The sequence below is a fragment of the Oncorhynchus mykiss genome, chromosome 8, assembly GCF_057628025.1.
Source record: "Oncorhynchus mykiss isolate SJ-2025 chromosome 8, ASM5762802v1, whole genome shotgun sequence".
NCBI classification, from domain to species: Eukaryota; Metazoa; Chordata; class Actinopteri; order Salmoniformes; family Salmonidae; genus Oncorhynchus; species Oncorhynchus mykiss.
Genome location: NC_143029.1, coordinates 51,104,547 through 51,125,350, shown reverse-complemented (window position 1 = coordinate 51,125,350; position 20,804 = coordinate 51,104,547). Strand labels below are relative to the sequence as shown.

At 42.7% G+C, this 20,804-nt stretch overlaps 1 protein-coding gene across 1 annotated transcript; it reads left to right on the top strand.

The window, feature by feature from the left end:
- The first annotated feature begins 10,126 nt into the window (after positions 1-10,126).
- LOC110530012 (uncharacterized) lies at positions 10,127-15,905 on the top strand. Its single transcript, XM_021612768.3, has 5 exons — positions 10,127-10,254; positions 12,022-12,107; positions 13,267-13,311; positions 13,603-13,727; positions 14,050-15,905. Exons 2-5 carry the CDS (start codon positions 12,041-12,043, stop codon positions 15,331-15,333), a joined length of 1,521 nt encoding a protein of 506 aa, XP_021468443.3. The 5' UTR covers positions 10,127-10,254; positions 12,022-12,040; the 3' UTR covers positions 15,334-15,905.
- Positions 15,906-20,804: the final 4,899 nt, after the last annotated feature.

Genomic DNA, 20,804 nt, shown 5'->3' with positions numbered 1-20,804 from the left:
TTTTATCTCACCAACAAACAAAAAGTACACCAAATGGCCTGTGAGGAGTGCTACACGAAAAAGTGTAACACGTAAATCAGGGAAAACAGAAAGAGGTATCCTGCACATTAGCTCACAGGCCTCTAAATATAGCCTCAAATTAATTTTTCCCAATACAGTTGAAGAAGCCTGTGCAGTGGCTGATAGAGAAAAGGGTTGTGCAATGGAAATAGCTATAACAAGCCTGCATACAGAATGGATTTCACTAATGCAGCTGTCAAAATCCCTAATGTAAGGCTTACAGTCATGCGCCCAAATACTGGAAAAAGTGTGATTAGTTACCTTACATGATCACAACAGTAGCCCCACGCAGTTATAAAAATGTATTCTAAAATTATATCTCCATTAAATAACACACAGCAGCATGGCATATTCTGTGAGATTTCAAAACGTTTAAAAACATGACTAGAGAGAGACTGTCAACGAAAACAGCAAAGAGATTATGTTTTTAACGAGTGAGTTCATGTTTCTTACTCAGCCCTGTCAACACCTTGTATTCAACACTTGTATAAACTATAAAAATCACTTTCTTCCTATTTCCACTCTACAACAAGCACTGCAACAGTAACGAATGAGTAGGAACGTGTATAGGCTTGTGCTGTTATTATTAGCAGATTGGGTCGTTTTCAATATCGAGGAATATTTCACTTTCTCTGTTCATAGGAGTAACAACATGTTTTATCCATGAGGCAGAAATAATGCGGTGCGACTCGAGTTTCGCCAGCTGGAAGACGCGTCCCTTTTTGGCCAATGTCAGCGGAGGAAAGGGCGAGCGGAGGGATGTTGAGAGGCGGACCCTCAGTCTGCTGCTCTCTCCCTCCGCTGAGACTGGCCATCAGATGCATATAAAAATGTATGTTCACTCAGCTGTGCTTCACAAGTAATGCAACAATGGATCTATTACTGTTGTGATCATATAGCCTATCTCAACCGTTGAAATATAATATTTAAAAAAAATGGCCCGAACAACAGTGAATTGGCAGGGCAATTCAAAGACAATATGCGTTTATAATGTCTTGGGTCTATAGCTTACTACACAAACCTCATTGCTACAGTACTGTTTTTAATTGGTTCATGTTGCTTAGGCTTATGTTTTTTTAAGTCACGTTAAACCAAATCTGAGTGGTAGATCTCGGGTTGCATTTTGACTCAAAGTGATCTTCAAAAGGTTAGTGACCACCGTTCTAGAGTTTTCCCTGTTAAAACTATCAACGTTTCCCTTTACTGTGGCAATTGTGATCAAATCAACACAATATTTGCAAGATATTTTATTGTAGGCAGAACAAATCGGAGTAGGATTCTATTCCGCTGACATGCACTACTCAGCTAGTCCTCTACAAAAACCTGTGCTCCTATATGCAAATAGACCATTGCCATATGGATCTGTGTTTACAGCATGAGACAGGATTGAATAAGCTAAGTGGCCAATAATTTGTCTGTTTCTCTGTAATAATGATTTGGGAATAATAATGCCTTATATTTTGTAAAGCGGTTTCTTGCATCAAACAACATTTTTCATTCACCTTCTTGTCTGAAGGACAAGTGGATAAACAGGTTCATGTCAAGTCCTGCATGTTTTTTTCTCCAAAAGTCTAATGGAATGTAGGCCCACATTGAACACCACACATTGGCTGCTACTGTAGGCTGAATGATAGAACAGCTATTTCCATGTTAAAATGTTATGTGATGCATTTTCACCATTGTTTTTGATGGTATGCCACTCTGCTAGGCCTACGTTATGATCAAATAGCCACAGTAGCCTACATGGCCGCTGTTAAAACTGTAACCTAATGCAGGCACTTACAGTGTTCACAGTAAACGCATGCTGGAAGTTGCACAGCATGTTCACAAGGTTCTAGTTTTGGTTCAGCAGACCTGAAATTTGCTCAGTCCCAAATGTTTTTTTGAGAGAACATTGCTGGGCGGTATACCGTATTTGACTATATACCAGTATTGATGCATGGACTGGTTTGGGTTTTTACTTTACCTTACAGGGTTTAGATGGTGGGTCTGGCAATAAGCACGGTCGTCCCGTCAGGCCCCCATCATCCATGCAGCCAATAGTTTGCGTTTGTGTAAAATATGAATTTTGTTATGTATGAGTAAAAGAACAGAGCATAAGCCATGGCAAAATGCATTGAATTGCAGGATATCAGCTTAAAAACCACAAAGTTCTCTCAGCGCCATGGCAGAAAATGGAGAATAGCAGGAAATTTGCTTTAAAACTAACATTTTGTTAGCTGAGAGAACTTTGTGGTTTTTAAGATGATATCCTGCAATTCTATGCATTTTTCCAGGGCTTATGCTGTTCTTTTACGCGAACATAATAACAAAATTAATACTGCTAAATTGGTTGTTTTTGGAATTTTCTATTCTCCCTGACCGTCTAGCTTTTATTTTGATGATTGAGAACTAACAATGATTATATGATTTAAAAAAAATATATAGGTCCATTATATATTTTCTACATACTTTATATCTGGTTTAAGTTTACACTGAAAGAGTTTTTCCATCTCGAAAATGTATTATGAAAACACTGGACATTGGCGACCCGAAAAAAAATGCGTAGGCGGACGAGTAACAGCCCAGTGCACTACTTTTGTGAAAGCATATTTTCATGCTCGAAAACACACAAATGTTGCTGAGTTAAAGCGGTTTTGCATGGAAGAGTGCGCCAAAATTCTTCCACAGCCATGTGAGAGACTGATCAAAAACTACAGGAAGCGTTTGCTTGCAGTCATTGCAACTGAAAGTGGCACAACCAGTTATTGAGTTAAAGGAAAAGTTCACCCATTTTTTTTAATCTTGTATTGTTTTTGTGCACCTCTAAGTGATGATCTATCGATTCCCTGGGTCATTTCATGTTTTCATGTGTATCTGAGTTATTGGCATTCAAGCAGGCAGAAATCCGGCCGGTATAATGTAGCACTGTGATGAAGTCGCTCTCACTACACTGGAAGTTAATACAATTATGACTTTTAGATCACGAAAACGTTATCATACATGTCAGATTTCAATACTGTCCGATGTCATAACTCAGGAGGATGTCTTTGATAATTTCTTTGTGATAGTCCTACCTTGAGAAATGTGTCATTTAATGAAGGGTCTAGAACGTTTCTTATTTGTCTGCCTCTTTAGTCCAGGGTAAGTGTTGCCAACTCCTCAGTAAGGAAAATGGCTATTGGCTGTCCTAAAAGTCGCTCGAAGTCGCTAAATGACGTCATCACCTAATTTGCATACTTGGCCATGTGCATGTAATTGTGATGGACGCTGTAGGAGAGAGGAATAACGTCGTGGGAGAGACAAAACGTGAGTAAAAAACACCCTAAATATGTTTAGAACTACAAATGAGCAAGCTGCAGAGAGTGGCATCACACACAGCGAATAAGAACCAGATGTTTGAGGCCATACTCCTCCTTCAGCACTTTATGGACCCCATTGTTAATCCCCGTCATAACAGAGGCATTGTCAGTCCCTATCCCCAGGAGTTTCTCTTTGGTAAGACAACACTTCTCGAGGAAAGCCTCAACAGCACGGGCTATAGATTTGACATCTCCTCCCTCCAATTCAACAAGTCCCAGAAATGTTGATACAATTGTCTGCTTGGTGTCACTGAAGTACCTTATCACAACACTTACATCCGTGGACTCATTGAGGAGGAGGCTGAAACGCTGGTCACCCACATCTGCGACCAACTTTTTCAGAAGGTAGGGTGCTAGCACGTGGGCTTGTGTTTGCGCGATTATGCTACCTGTGTTAATTTTCTATATCTGCTACAAGAATTTAGTTATTATTAGTGAATGTGCATTATGCATGGTTCTTGTTAAATTTGTAACAAAAATTGCATTTTCATAGACAGACTTGAAAGCCATATCAGTGATTATTGCAAAAAAAGAAGGTTAAACTGTTTTGATAAAATAATGTAATTATTATTGGTTCTTATGGTTGCAGAAGGCTTCAGAACAGCCTCAGTTCGTTGGGGCATGGACTCCATAAGGATACTTGCCCATGTTGACTCCAATGCCTCCCAGAGTTGTTTCAAATTGGCTGGATGTCCTTGGGGTGGTGGACCATTCTTGATAGTGCTCCCGAGTGGCGCAGCGGTCTACGACACTGCATCTCAGTGCAAGAGGTGTCACTACAGTCCCTGGTTTGAATCCAGGCTGTATCACATCTGGCTGTTATTGGGAGTCCCATAGGGCAGTGCACAATTGGCCCAGTGTCGTTTGGCCAAGGTAGGCCGTCATTGTAAACATGAATTTGTTCTTAACTGACTTGCCTAGTTAAATAAAGGTTAAATAAAAATGCACAAGGGAAACTGTTGAGCATGAAAAACCCAGCAGTGTTGCAGTTCTTGACACGCTCAAACCGGTGCGTATGGCACCAACTACCATACCCCACTCAAAGGCACTTAAATCTTTTGTCTTTCCCATTCACCCTCTGAATGGCACCCATACACAAACCATGTCGGATAATGTTTGTATGGATTGAGCCTATGCATGTTTGTACAGAGCTATACGATCAACCTCTGACCTCACAAACCGTACACAGAAAGACAGGAAGGGCACACAAACATCCCAGAATGTCCTTCACTTTTTACCAGGGTGCATTTCTCTGACCCACTCCTCTCTGAGAAAATGCCTGTTAGAACTGATCATTTGTGTCAATTCAATATAAACCGGATTCTTCTAAATGTATTTTTTTTTCCCACAGATTTTGAAGACCTTTTTGATGACGATGATATCCAGTGAGGAAGATTATGGATGTATTTGTGAATAAGTTGATTGAATGAACAAGTGGATGAGCAAATATACAGTACTGGACATGTACATCTTTTTTTCCTTCATTTTTCGGGTAGCTGTGTCAGCTCTAATGACATATCATTTCCATTCAGCCAAATAGGGGTGCTAGTCCTAGTTTTTTTTTTCAGTTGCTACTGCTGGCACCAGATGTTGCAAGATTCGTAAAAAATTCCAGGCATTCTACTATATGTTGGAATGTTAAAATAATGAGTTGCTGTCATGCTCATGTAGCTTCAATGGACTTCCATGCTGGATTGTAAATGACTGTCTCTCTCAGAACACCTGTTTGTCGGGCTTTCAGAGCTTAATTATATACGAGATGATCCCCGAGACTTGGATGCAGTCGCCCCCTAAAACATACTGCAGATGATGAATGGGGCTTAGCAAAGAATCACTTAAATTATTTGTAATGACACAAATACGTCTGTTAATAATAGCTTATCCTGTATATGGGCACAGTGGGGCTTGATGGTATAGTAGATTTAGGATGGATATCCTGTGTGATTTTGGTCTCCGGAGTTTACATAAATGTTAAGGAGAAAAACGTGTATATACACTATATATACAAAAGTATGTGGACACCCCTTCAAATTAGTGGATTCGACTACTTCAGCCACACCCATTGCTGACAGGTGTATAAAATCGAGCACACAGCCATGCAATCTCCATAGACAAACATTGGCAGTAGAATGGCCTTACTGAAGAGCTCAGTGACTTTCAACATGGCACCGTCATAGGATGCCACCTTTCCAACAAGTCAGTTCGTCCAATTTCTTCTCTGCTAGAGCTGCTCCGGTCAACTGTAAGTGTTGCTATTGTGAAGCAACAACGGCTCAGCCGTTGTGGTAGGCCACACAAGCTCACAGAACGGGACAGACGAGTGCTGAAGTGCGTCAAAATAGTCTGTCCTCGGTTACAACACTCACTACCGAGTTTCAAACGGCCTCTGGAAGCAACGTCAGTACAATAACTGTTTGTCAGGACCTGAAATGGATTTGCATGGCCGAGCAGCCACACACAAACCTAAGATCACCATGCGCAATGCCAAGCGTCAACGGGAATGGTGTAAAGTTAGCCGCAATTGGACTGGAGCAGTGGAAACGCACTCTCTGGAGTGATGAATCACACTTCAACATCTGGCAGTCTGACGGACAAATCTGGGTTTGGCGGATGCCAGGAGAACGCTACCTGCCCGTATGCGTAGTGCCAACTGTAAAGTTTGGTTTATGCGGAATAATGATCTTGTTCAGGCTAGGCCCCTTAGTTCCAGTGAAGGGAAATCTTAACGCTACAACATACAATGACATTCTAGACAATTCTGTGCTTCCAACTTTGTGGCAACAGTTTGGGGGAGTCCTTTCCTGTTTCAGCATAACAATGCCCCCTTGCACAAAGCGAGGTCCATACAGTAATGGTTTGTCGAGATTGGTGAGGAAGAACTTGACTGGCCAACACAGAGCCCTGACCTCAAACCCAACAAACACCTTTGGGATGAATTGGAACGCTGACTGTGAGCCAGGCCTAATCACCCGACATCAGTGCCCGACCTCACTAATGCTCTTGTGGCTGAATGGAAGCAAGTTCCCGCAGCAATGTTCCCTTGTCTAGTGGAAAGCCTTCCCAGAAGAGTGGAGGCTGTTGTAGCACCAACTTCATATTAATGCCCATGATTTTGGAATGAGATGTTCGACGAGCAGATGTTCACATACTTTTGGTCATGTAGTGTGTATATATACTGTTGTCAGGTCCATTATTATTGGCAACCTTGATAGAGATGAACAAAAAAGATGATACTGAACTATAAAAATGGGGAAAGTATAATATTTTATACAAATACATTAGAGGAAAAAGATTTTGTTCAACAAGTAATAAAAAAACATCTAAACAACAGGGGTCAAAATAATTGGCACCCCTGTTTTCAATATATTTGACTCACTTAGCACAGTAGTGAGTGCATACATTTTTGTACTGGTCCCTGTTGGTAATTGAACCCACAATCCTGGCGCTGCAAGCGACAAGATCTACCAACTGAGCCACACACCGCGCGAAGATAACAGCACTGAGCCTTTTTGAAAATCATTTTATGAGATTGGAGTACACATGGGGATGGATCTTGGCCCATTCCTCCATACAGAATCTTTCCAGATCCTTCTTTGTGGATTTTGATGTATGCTTGGGTTTATTGTCTTGATGGAAGATCCACTTCCGGCCATGTTTCCACCTCCTGGCAGAAGGCAACCAGGTTCTTAGCTAAAATGTCCTGATACTGGGTAAAGTTTATGATGCCGTTGACCTTAACAAGGGCCCCAGAACCAGTGGAAGCAAAATATCCCATGAACTTCAAAGATCCACCTCCATAGTTTAGAATAGGGTTAGGGTTCTTTTCTGCATATGACCCCTATCTTTTAGAGAGAAAAAAAGTATTACTTGTTAAACAAAATCTAGATTTAAAAAAAGTTGTATTAGTATAAAATAATATAGTTAACTTTTTTTAGCATACACTATAGCTCAGTGTTTGTATTTATTGTATATTATGTTTTGCTAATCTTTTTCAAGGGTGCCAATCCTTTTGGACTTGACTGTATGTATGTATGTACTGTATATATATATATATATATATATATACAGTACGAGTCAAAAGTTTGGACACACCTACTCATTCAAGATTTTCTCTTAAAAAAACAAACATTTTCTATATTGTAGAATAATAGTGAAGACATCAAACCTATAAAATAACACATATGGAATCATGTAGTTAACAAGAAAAGTGTTTATTTTATTATTATTATTTATTATATTTTATACTTGAGATTCTTCAAAGTAGCCACCCTTTGCCTTGATGACAGCTTTGCACACACTTGGCATTATCTCAACCAGATTCATGAGGTAATCACCTGGAATGCATTTCAATTAACAGGTGTGTCTTGTTAAAAGCTAATTTGGGGAATTTGTTTAATGCGTTTCAGCCAATCAGTTGTATTGTGACAAGGTAGGGGTGACATACAGAAGATAGCCCTATATGGTAAAAGACCAAGTCCATATTATGGCAAGAACAGCTCAATAAGCAAAGAGAAACTACAGTCCATCATTACTTTAAGACAAGAAGGTCAGTCAATGCGGAACATTTCAAGAACTTCAAAAGTGTATTCAAGTGCAGTCGCAACAACCATCAAGTGCTATGATGAAACTGGCTCTCATGAGGATTGCCACAGGAAAGGAAGACCCAGAGTTACCTCTGCTGCAGAGGACAAGTTTATTAGAGTTACCAGCCTCAGAAATTGCAGCCCAAATAAATGCTTCACAGTGTTTAAGTAACAGAAACATCTCAACATCAACTGTTCAGAGACTGCATGAATCAGGCATTCATGGTCAAATTGCTGCAAAGAAACCATTGCTAAAGGACACCAATAAAAAGAAGAGACTGGCTTGGGCCAGGAATCACGAGCAATGGACATAAGACCGTTGGAAATCTGTGCTTGGTCTGATGAGTCCAAATGTGAGATTTTTGGTTCCAACCTCTGTATCTTTGTGAGACGCAGAGTAGGTGAACGGATGATCTCTGCATGTGTGGTTCCCACCGTGAAGCATGGAGGAGGAGGTGCTTTGCTGGTGACACTGTCAGTGATTTATTTAGAATCCAAGGCACACTTAACCAGCATGGCTACCACAGCATTCTGCAGCGATACGCCATCCCATCTGGTTTGCACTTAGTCCCACTATCATTTGTTTTTCAACAGGACAATGACCCAACACACCTCCAGGCTGTGTAAGGGCTATTTGACCAATAAGGTGTGATGGAGTGCTCCTACTGTACTGTGATTTATTGCATAGGACACATTTAGACGTTCCAGATCCAGGAATGGAATCTTTCCTGACCTTAGAATGAACCGTTTTCCTGTCCACAAATATATATTTTTTTAATCAAGTGTGGATGACGATGGGTCTGTTCAGGAGGGTGCAGAACACAGAACATTATAGAACATTCAATGTATTGGGTAGAACAGATGATTGTCTGCCATGTAAGTCTAGATAATCATGACGTCTCTATTCATTACATTTCTAGCTGCACATTTCAGAATGTTTCACCTCATTGATTAGACCCCAATGTATGTATTACTCTCCTGTTGGTGGTATGCAGTTCAACATATGAACATGCAAGAGAACACAGATGAAAAACTGCTTACTGTACATGAAAGTGGAGGCAGGGCCTCATCATTTTTACCAGAAGGGTCTGGTTTTTTATGATTTGTTTTTCTCCACAAGTGGTATGAAACCACTTTATGGGCTTTGCACACACATCGCTTGCCATGATTTTTCCAAGATTATAAAATGTTGACATATTTATATTATGGTACTATTAACTTATAGTTATTTTCAAGGCAACTGGTTCATTGACCTATGCAAAATGTACCCTTTAAGGGGAATATTGAGCATGTAATGTTTTCACTTGTTTGTTTTCGCTGATTATCCATATTCTATACTATATACTATGCAAATGTAGAATAGCCCTTTTTAAAACATTTGCTTGTGAATGGTTTATGGAGCGTCTACGAAGGCCTTCTGTAGGGTCATTATAGGCTTCATAAAGCCTTTCAAGTTTATTCCAATGAGACCAGCGGAACTGACCTGGTTCTACGTGGCCTTTTCCCAGGCACCAGTCAGAGCTGAGTTGGCAGTGTGCTAATAAAGGCCTCTACTTCATTAGTGTTTCCAGGAAATACAGTGTAAGAGGAAAGATTGGTGCAGTGGGATATATAGGACCGGCTAATGACTAGGGCTGTCTTTACAAACCTGCTGGAGACACAGAACATAGAGATATATAATAGTAGAACGTATGCTAGATGTAAGGCTGAGTGAGGGACCTTTTCGTCGTGTTATTCCAGACTCAACACAGAGATAAGTTGACTGGTTTTAGGGTTTACTGAGAGAATCATGCTGCCCGAATCAGCTCCAAGATCCAGAATAATGGCCATTCTATCCAAAGACATTGTTGGTTGATTTTTATTGGGAGCAATCCAGATGCCCCACATCTTAACCCTAAATTCCAAATCGATGTCAATAAATAAGCTATACATCAAAACTTACACCTCGTTTATCCGTAAAAAAAAAAAATCCAGGGGTCTTGCTGTTCAGTGCGGTTAATTACAGGCCCCCTATTGGTCAGTCAGCCAGTGGTGAAAGAGCCAATCCTGGAGTGCGTAACAGCATGCTCGAGCCGTAAGACATGCCTTTTGTTTTTAATGATCAAGAGGCTCTTTAAAAATGTTACCCTGCGCTCCTCTCCCATACAGGGGGGCAGTGAGGTAGGGTGTACACACAGCTCGGTTAGCGACACCCACTAAACCAATCAACCCAGAGAGCCACTGGCTCCTTGAGGCCGTACCAGGAGGGCAGAACTTCAGTTGAACAACAGGTAAGTCATGGATTACAACGCTTGAGGATGTGATGATTGCAACACAATGATGTGCTTATAAATGTGTAATGTATGCTAATGTATACTTTATCAAAAAAAAGTTCATCTAAATGGTTTACTTCACCATGGTTAAAGCTAGGCTTATTTTGTACCAAGTTATTTGTGTGATATGTTAGTGTCAGTCAGTAACAACATGCAAAGTTTACTTTTGAGAATCTTCAATGATTCAGTTGTTGGTTTGGGAGGGAAGCTGAAGATGTATTTTCATGGATAACAGATAAATAAGTAAAGTTATATTCTGTCAAGTCAATCCCTCCATCAGTGGTAAAGCCAATAGCTGGAATACATAGGATATCAGTACATTTACATGTTCTTCAAAATCCTTTGAAGACTTAAAAAATATGAGAAACTATGGTCTAGTCTGACCTGGCTGAGAAGTTACTGGCCATTTGGTGCTCCATGATTAGTGCAATGCTCCAAGTTCAGCTGTCGTCAACGTTCAACCTTGATAGAACAACCAAATTAAAATGATAGTTTTAATTATTGACCCTTGACAGGACCACTACTTGGGCCTGAATAAACAAGTTTATGAATTTTACATGACCGTACACAAGCAGACATTTGGTGCGGTAGGGGAGGCGTTCGGTACTTGCCAATCATTGTTACATGGTGCAGGACGTGCTGAAAGGAGAACACCATTGTTACATTTGATAATAAAGTTTGAATAAGCCATTATAAATGCTTATAAATCTCTGTACAAATGTTTAATATAAATTGCATATATGACATTCTTTTATTTATTTTATTTATTTATTTTACCTTTATTTAACCAGGTAGGCAAGTTGAGAACAAGTTCTCATTTACAATTGCGACCTGGCCAAGATAAAGCAAAGCAGTTCGACAGATACAACAACACAGAGTTACACATGGAGTAAAACAAACATACAGTCAATAATAAAGTATAAACAAGTCTATATACAATGTGAGCAAATGAGGTGAGAAGGGAGGTAAAGGCAAAAAAAGGCCTTGGTGGCAAGGTAAATACAATATAGCAAGTAAAACACTGGAATGGTAGTTTTGCAATGGAAGAATGTGCAAAGTAGAAATAAAAATAATGGGGTGCAAAGGAGCAAAATAAATAAATAAATTAAATACAGTTGGGAAAGAGGTAGTTGATAGGGCTAAATTATATGTGGGCTATGTACAGGTGCAGTAATCTGTGAGCTGCTCTGACAGTTGGTGCTTAAAGCTAGTGAGGGAGATAAGTGTTTCCAGTTTCAGAGATTTTTGTAGTTCGTTCCAGTCATTGGCAGCAGAGAACTGGAAAGAGAGGCGGCCAAAGAAAGAATTGGTTTTGGGGGTGACTAGAGAGATATACCTGCTGGAGCGTGTGCTACAGGTGGGAGATGCTATGGTGACCAGCGAGCTGAGATAAGGGGGGACTTTACCTAGCAGGGTCTTGTAGATGACATGGAGCCAGTGGGTTTGGCGACGAGTATGAAGCGAGGGCCAGCCAACGAGAGCGTACAGGTCGCAATGGTGGGTAGTGTATGGGGCTTCTTCATTCTTAAATGAATTGTAACGCTTAAATGCTTATGCATGTTTATAAATGTTCACAAATGAGGAAATATTCATTTATTAAAGTTCTTTAATGCTTATTCATGAAAATGTGTATAAAGCTTCACCCATTTCTAGCATGGTCAGGAATAACTTCCACCCTCCCAATGGTTCCTTATAAAGACTGAATATTCCCAACTTTGCCCTCAGGAAACAGATAAAGCAGAATATGGCGCGGACAGGAAGGCTAATGTTTTCCCTCATATCCACCGGAATTATTGTAGTGTTATTGCCAGGTGAGTGAGACTTCTGCGCTCTAGCACTTTCTGTTTTTATTTGATTTGATTAGGATCCCCATTGGCCAACGCCCATGGCAACAGCTTGTCTTACTGGGGGTCCGACATAATGAAAAATATGACAATTTACACACATTTAATAAACATGAGCATGCGGGTGTGTGAGGGTGTGCATCTATCAGCTACACGTACCTGTCAGTAAATACACACGACAAGTAGGTCAACTTGGTGGAGAGGCGTTGTACTATGAGGTATTGCTTTATACATGGGAGATGGGAGTTCCACGCAGTCATGGCTCTGTACATTATTGAACTGTTTCTGAAAGACATGCTTGACTGATTGTCTGACCGAAAGAAAAAATAGATCACTTTATATCAGTCACTTTACAGTTGACCAAAGGCATTGTACAAGTAGATTGTAATTCATACCACACATGGATGTTAGCACACAGTCATTTATTTTCAATGTCACTAAAATGACAGGCTGTTCCTACACCAGATACAACCAGTGCATGTACTGTAGATGACAACTTGCCAGCCATCGGGGCATAACATACAACTTCTTATGTATATCAGAACTTTTTCACAACCCCACCATAAAAATACATACAGTACACCTCTGATGCCTTGGAGTGGCACTTTAGCATCATTAGTAAAGGTGAGGCCTCGGCAGACGTCTCACCACACCTGAACTAGCTGACGGGGCGTTTTTCCCCCTTCTGCCAGTAAACATCTGAAAGGAAACCCCTGGTGCTTTTAATGTATGGAGACACGGTGTACCGAACCTCGGAACATGTTCCACTCCTAAACATCTTAGTTTACAGTTGAGGTTTAATTGGGTGGGATGGAGTGGGGGGGGGGCATGCTGCCCAATGCTCTTTGTAGTTTTACCGTTTCCACTGACTTCCAGTGGAACCCCGTGCAGTAGCACACAAACTCAGGCCCTTCAATCCTGTTCAAAGTGACTGGAGTGTGGGTGTGTGTGTGTGTGTGTGTGTGTGTGTGTGGGGGGGGGGGGGGCCTGGGCGGCCTGGACTGTACCTCTAAGGGTCGTCTCCTGCCGTGCACTCCCAGGGGTCGAGCAGAGCCAGCATTTTACCTCATCTGGGGGACACAACATCTGGTTCCTGTCGACTCATGTCCCTACTGTTGTTTTACAGAGTTTCTGGGGGCCGGCCCGGTGAGGCAGAATGCGAAGAAGGAGGGTGAGTGAGGGGGACTGGTTTGTAGGGGACAACAAGGGGAACATGGATATTAGCATGCATACTACTGGACAGTATGTCATTTCAAAATATTTTCAGACATTACCAGCAAACTCACTTACTGTGATATTTAAATGCATGTACACACATCCTTACAGTACATACACAAATACTAAGTCATGTACTCACACATACTTGTGTACTGGTGTACTGGTGTTTCTTTACTCTAATATGGCACTTTTTGAGTCCACATTCTCTTCTTAATATGTGCTGTCTTTCTCTCTCTTGTTCCAGCATCTGCAGTATCCAGTGATGTCCGCAGCAAGAGGAGTCTTACCGTTCCCATTCCTGTCCTCAAGAGTCTTCCTGACTTCTGGGGATGGTACAAGTTCTTCATGGATACTGGTAACCAGGAAGGGGTGAGTGGCAAACATTCCACAATCATTTTTGTTTTTAGTGAGTGTACTTTTGGTTTGACACTTACCTTTTATATTCATCCTGCACATACACTTCACTTCGTTCTCTTGTAGATAAAGCGGCACTTTGTACGTCACCTGCCTCCAGTACCATCTTCATTGGCCCGTAGTAACAGTCTTGATTGAGCTTTCCTTGCACTATGTAATAGTCAAAAAAGTGAACTTCAACCCTCTGGCATTCCAGGCAGGCTCAATCAAACATACCATTTGAACCAAGGTCTGGATCTGATGGGAGTCTTGTCTTTCCCCTGTCTTCACCTTATAGATAGAGCACCTGGACAAGATGTACCTGACCTACCTGCAGAACAAGCACCGTTCCGAGGAGGGTCCCACCTTCACCCATTACCTCACCCACCTCAGTGCTATCTACAAGACTTGCGCCGACTCCGACGACCCAGAGTGTATCGCCGAGTCCACCAGCAAGCCCAAGGCCAAGGTGGTGATGCCCGTGCCTGTCAAGACCGCCACAGTCAAAGTATGCAACCCTTATATCGACCCCTACTGCCCCTTCCCCATGATCCCTAAGATTGCCGCCCCAGCCACAGTCAAGGCCGCCCCAGTGCCTGTCCTGACACCCCTCCCGCCGCACCCTCAGAAGACCCCCACAGGGTTCTACTACTATGCCCCAGTCCTGGAGCCCTTCCTCACCGCCGAGCAGAAGATGGAGCTGCTGCGCATCTGCAACCCCGACGACACCGAGTGTCTGCAGTACCACTTGCGTGCCGCCTATGGCTATAGGCCCGCTCCTGGACCCGCCCCGTCCTACGCCGCCCTGGGCTGCGATCCCACCGAGGACCCCTATTGCCGGCCAAAGCTGGTGAAAAAAGCCCCCTCCAGCTTCTACAACATGTACCCCACCTGCGACCCGGCCACCGATCCCCTGTGCATGGCTAGCATGGCGGCCCCATCTCCCGCTGCCAAGGAAGCCCCCAAGGAGCAGCAATGCAACCCCCTCTTTGACAAGGGCTGCAACCCCCTCACTGCCACCAAGTTGGCCGGCCTCACCAAGCCCGTCCTGGAGAACACACCCAAAGACAAGTCGGCGCCCGGCACTCTGGCGTGTGACCCGCGCTATGACCCATTCTGCCTGCTAGGTGCCACCGCTGCCCTCCATAAGGCTCCCCCCATGCTGCCCCAGTACCGGATCCACTCCCGCCTGGGCGTCCTTGGGAAGACCAAGGAGGGCCATGACTGCTACGTGCACTACGATAAGGGCTGCACGCCCTCGGAGGCCAGTGATGAACCCAACGCCCCCGTCGCACCCCAATGCCACCCCTATGACTTTACCTGCAATGGAATGTCTGCCCCTTCTCCCCTCACCGCTGAGGCCGACAAGCTCAAGAGTGGCGTGATCCTGCCCGATCCTGACTGTGACCCCGAGTACGACTACAGCTGCCGCCTGCGTCGTGCTGAGGATGCCTCCGCCGCAGCAGAACCAGTGGCCAAGGATGAGCCAGTGCAGCAGGATGCTGCCCCCGAGTATGCCGTCCCACAGTTTGAAGACTTCCTCAGAAGCTACATGGCCATGGATCAGTACAGGAAGAAGTAAACACAAACACAAATCTCAACTAGATATCTAAATAGCTAGAACCGGAGGAAAGTGATACAAGTTCATATGTTATACATACACACACTCAGTCCTCCCAAGGTGCTAACACATCTCTAATGGTCAAATACTGCTAAAGCAGGACGACTAGGGTCATCAGAAAAATCCATACCTGCAATAGTGAATCAGATTCGCTCAGTTACATTGCCTGAAGGTGTATTATTTTACCGTCTGTGATATATGTGGGGAACCCAACATGAGTCCCTCTAAGTTTTATGAGCCCATAGAAGACTATGTGAAAGGTGTGCATTAAATACTAGGCTTGTCTCTAGAAAATGTATGTGTTTGTAGAATAGGGGAAGCTAGCATACTTGAAGACTGATCTGTGCCTATGTATGTTTTCTATGGTTGTACATTGTCTATTTCTAGTTTATTGTGAACATAGTGTCTCTTGTGTGTATTTAATGTTGTTTTCATAGCTTTTCTAAAACCTATTAAGCTCAAACCCTTCCTCTGGTTAGATTTTTTTGATTCTGGTTAGATTTATTTGTTCCAAATAAAACATTTTAAAACAAGCTCCCATTTTCCTATGGAAACAGTTAATACCCCCAGTACACAATGATATATCACAGTGGTATCTGAGAGCGTGTGACAACGCACATGAAAACAGAAAAGGTAATTGCTGGCTAAAATGCCGTACTAGCAAACATGTTCAGCATTTTAGCGATAAGAACAATCACTGCTGGTCATCCCCTGAATTCAACAGTGGTGTTAGAAGTGGGACCCAGTGGTGTGGTAAGGTCATTGTTGGCGTGCCCAGGTAGTTAGAATACGTTTCAATATCATGACAAGGCTTCTTTCTATGTGATGACTGAAACAGAGCCATATAAAGATTCAGATCTTTATCAACGCAACATGCAACAATTTAAAATATTTTACTGAGCTACAGTTTCATATTAGGAAATCAGTCAATTGAAATAAATTAGGCCCTAATCTATGGATTTGACATGACTGGGAATACAGATCTGTTGGTCACAGATACCTTTTAATTAAACGGCAGGGGCGTGGATCAGAAAACCAGACACCTCCTTCGCATAGAGCTGATCAGGCTGTTGATTGTGGCCTGTGGAATGGTGTCCCAATCGTCTACAATGGCTGTTCAATGTTGCTGGATATTGGCGGGACCTGGAACTCGACGTCGATCTAGAGCTTCCCAAACATGCTCAATGGGTGACGTCTGGTGAGTATGCAGGCCTTAGAAGAACTGGGACATGGTCAGCTTCCAGGAATTGTGTACAGATCCTTGCAACATGGGGGCCGTGCATTACCATAGTGAAACATGAGGTAATGGCAGCGGATGAATGGCACGACAGGATCTTGTCACGGTATCTCTGCATTCAAATTGCCATCGATACAAGACAATAGTGTTAGTTGTCCGTAGCTTATGCCTGCCCATACCATAACGCCACTGCCACCTTATTTGAGATAAGTATGTTGTGCTTATGGAACATGTCTGGGATCTTTTATTTCATCTTGGAACCAATGCTTTACATGTTGCGTTGATATTTTTGTTCAGTGTAGGACACATAACATTTATTTACACACAGACATGGACTCTGCACATATGGGTCTTCTTATTCCTTGCACTGGAAGGACTGAAACCAAATGGACATATTACAAACCTATGCTCCTGACTGAGCAGCATAGAAGGAAATGCTACAACTGTATGAGTTTTACAGGTATCAATTTGCTTTACCCGCAGCCGTCGGCAATGGGAGGCTTCCCCAGGTTTTTCAACGGTCACCAGATGTAGCAAACATTCTGGCCTCAAGGTGTACGCTGCTGCTGACATTTTAAAACCAGGACGCAGTGGAAGACTGTAATAACTACCTGAATCCAAATTGTGCTCCTGGAAGCCTGTGGAAATATGCCCTAAATTGCAGGTGTGGTCTTGTAAATGTTTGGTTTCTGGTGTGTTTCTGCTGGTTGAAGGGAGTTAGCAAGGAACATCTCCGCCAGGGGATGCTATACTGAGGCTACCTTCGATTTCCTGCCAACTAAGTGTCTATTTTCTCAGAAGGTTTGAAAACCACAACTCATTAGTGAAAGTATAATATCTGTCACACCCTGATCTGTTTCACCTGCTGTATTGTCCAATTGGAATTCATATTATCAAATCAAATCAAATTAAATGTATTTGTCACATACACATGGTTAGCAGATGTTAATGCGAGTGTAGCAAAATGCTTGTGCTTCTAGCTTGTGCTTCTAGTTCCGACAATGCAGTATTATACTAGTGGTATACTATTATATGAAATGATATGAATATACTAACGTTATTGTAACGATTCTCTTGTTGTGAAGTTGAGGCGGACCAAAACGCAGCGTGATGGTTGTTCATTGTATTTTAATGAAGACACTATACATGAACAAACTAACGAAAACAAGAAACGTGAGAACTCAAAACAGCCCTATCTGGTGCAAACACAAAGACAGGAACAATCACCCACAAACACACAGTGAAACCCAGGCTACCTAAGTATGATTCTCAATCAGACACAACTAATGACACCTGCCTCTGATTGAGAACCATACTAGGCCGAAAACATAGAACTGCCCCACAACATAGAAAAACAAACATAGACTGCCCACCCAACTCACGCCCTGACCATACTAAATAAATACAACACAAAGGAAATAGAGGTCAGAACGTGACAGTTATATAATTCATATTATACTAACATTATGCTATTATATTAGCATTATACTTTTTGTTTCATGTTATGCTCATATATTAATTTAGAATAATTACTCATCCAGGTTGAGGATAGTGCATCTGCAGTGGAAAGATGTAGATTGAGCCAGAGCCAGGTTGCCACTGCCACCCCAATTTTTAAGCATTTTAAGAGGCCGAAGTCAGGGGACCTAGATATGTTTTTTAGTTTCCACCTCCAACAAAAGTGAAACGTCTGTAGTATAGAAGGTTTTCTTTTGTGAAGATGGGACCAACAGGAAGTAGCTGTCATACAGTGAAGAGAACCATGCTTTATTCTGCTTTGTTTGTGTGGCATTTGCAAAGCCCACAGAGAACAGCCCTTTCATGAACGGACTGGAAGTGTATCCATCAGAGAGTGGAAGAGCATGAGAAGAGCATTATGCATAGCGGTCATGCTGAGGCCTACTTTCTAAGGTCATCCAAAGGTAACATTGAGAGCCTGCTCATCGGCAGTCAGATGTCTGCTCGTAGAGAGCAAGGTTGCAGAAGATGGCAAGTGCTAGAGCGCGTTATAGATGTTGTTAAAGTCATAGGCAAGAGGGGTCTGAGCCACAGAGGCATGCAGTCTGAAGCAGCTTATACGCTAGAAGACAGCAGCATTGACCATGGCAACGTTTTAGAGATGATCATTCTGCTGGGAAAGTATGACATGTGTATGAAAGAGCATCTCACTGCCTGCATGAGTCTGGGTCAAGAGGGGGCAGAGGCTCTCTAATCACTCTATTATCAAAGACTACCATCGATAACGTCATTACCACCATCATACACACAATGCAGGCCACCATAGCAAGTGAAATCCAGGAAGCTAGTATGTTTCCAGTTCAGGTTGACAGGATATTACAACACAAGATCAATGCTCTGTCATAGTCAGATATGTGACAATCGTCATCCGCGAGAGGCTTGTGGCTGTGGTGAAATGCGAGGCATCCACTGGACAATACTTTGTCCAGGTACAGAGTGAAGTACTGGAAAACATGAAGCTTGACATCAGCAAGCGCCTTGGCAATTCCACTGATGGAGCCTCCAGTACGCAAGGCCAGTATAAAGGCATCTCTGCCCTGCTCTCTGCAAAGTCCACCACTCAAGTGCATGTGTTGTGCTATGCACATATTTTGAACCTTGCGTTGGCAGACACAACAGTGTCTTGGCAGTGTGGGTCACTTTTTTTCTCCCATTAACAACATAGCTGTGTTCTTCCGGGAATCCTACCAGAGGATGAACATTGGGGAGAAGGAGAGCGAGGACCCAAGACACAGACGTCTGGCTCCAACTGGAGCTTTTGGAAATCCAGATGAGGGTCTGTATTTCGATGTCCTTCTCACTCTTTCAATCATACGAGATCAGGAAAAACATCAACACCACTGCACGGGTCAAGGCACAAGGATACATTGAGGGGGTTGCTGAAGTGTGAAACAACACTTACAGCTCAGGTATTCCTCCGGATATTTCAGGTCACCTCGTCACAGTCTCAAGATATCTTCAAACAAGTGGAATGGACATTCTGTCTGCACATCGTATGGTTGTGTCCACAGAGGAACAGCTGAAAGGAATGGCAAGAGATTTTTGAAAAAGTAAAGTCTGCTGCAGACATTTGCTCAGTGGAGCTCGAGACCACTCTGCCTACGAAAAGGTCTCGAAAAGAAGAAAAAACATGCCTGGAGAGATGGCACAAGATGAAACTTTTACTGGGGCAGAGAGCGCACACCGGATCGGTGTCCTTAATCAAATTCTGGACACAGTTATAGATGGCATCCATCGGCGATTTCTGAGTAATGGCACTTTGTATGCCGACATGGCTCTTCTGGACCCTAAACACTTTAGTCAGCTAACATCCAGTGCCAGTGGCCTTCCACAGACAGCACTTCAACAACTAAGCAAATGTTTCATCAAATTTGACAGCAGAACAACGGTGGACAATGTACAGAGTGAGCTCATGAGACTGGCAGAACAGTGGACTAGGTTAAAAACAATCGGGATTTGAAGAATGCACAACCAGGACTACGGAGGATCATGACCTGAAGGAAAAGAGGTGGAGATGGTGAACAAGAGCTTTTCATCTTGCAAGGACTGTCCAGTATGTTGCAACAGTATTCTTAGTCAGTACAACCTATTTATTGACTGACGCGTACCACATCCCGGGCCTTGTTTACAAGTTCCTACTTACCTTGTCAGTAACCCAGGTAGCTTCCGAGCGGAGCTTCTCTACTCTGAAATTCCTCAAGAGTAGGCTCTATCTCAACAGCACCTGGAGGCTTTTATGCTCATGGCTACTGAGCGAGATGTTTTAATGGCCCTGGACAGTGACCTGGTTATAGATGGCATTGCTGAGAGAAGTGAGCTGCTGCAGAAATGGCTAATTTAAGGAGGTAGGAAATATTTTTATTTTTGCATTTTATTCCATGACTTGCCTGCTGCTCACCAATCTTTTCACCAACACATTTCTTCCTGTATTATTCATTTCTCTGCTCAGATGGTTCCAGAGATTCTTGCCACCTTGCTGACACATTGTGCCAATATGTGTTCCTTCTAGCCAGCCTCCTCCTAAGAGCAACACGTTGCCCTTGTTTTATTTTACATCTATTTTACATCTATTTTTCATCTATTTTATTTTTTATATTTTTCATCTATTTTACATAAAGTGTGGAGTGGGCAGTGGTCTATCGTTGGGGGGGGGGGGGGTTGGTGGGCCGGTCTGAGT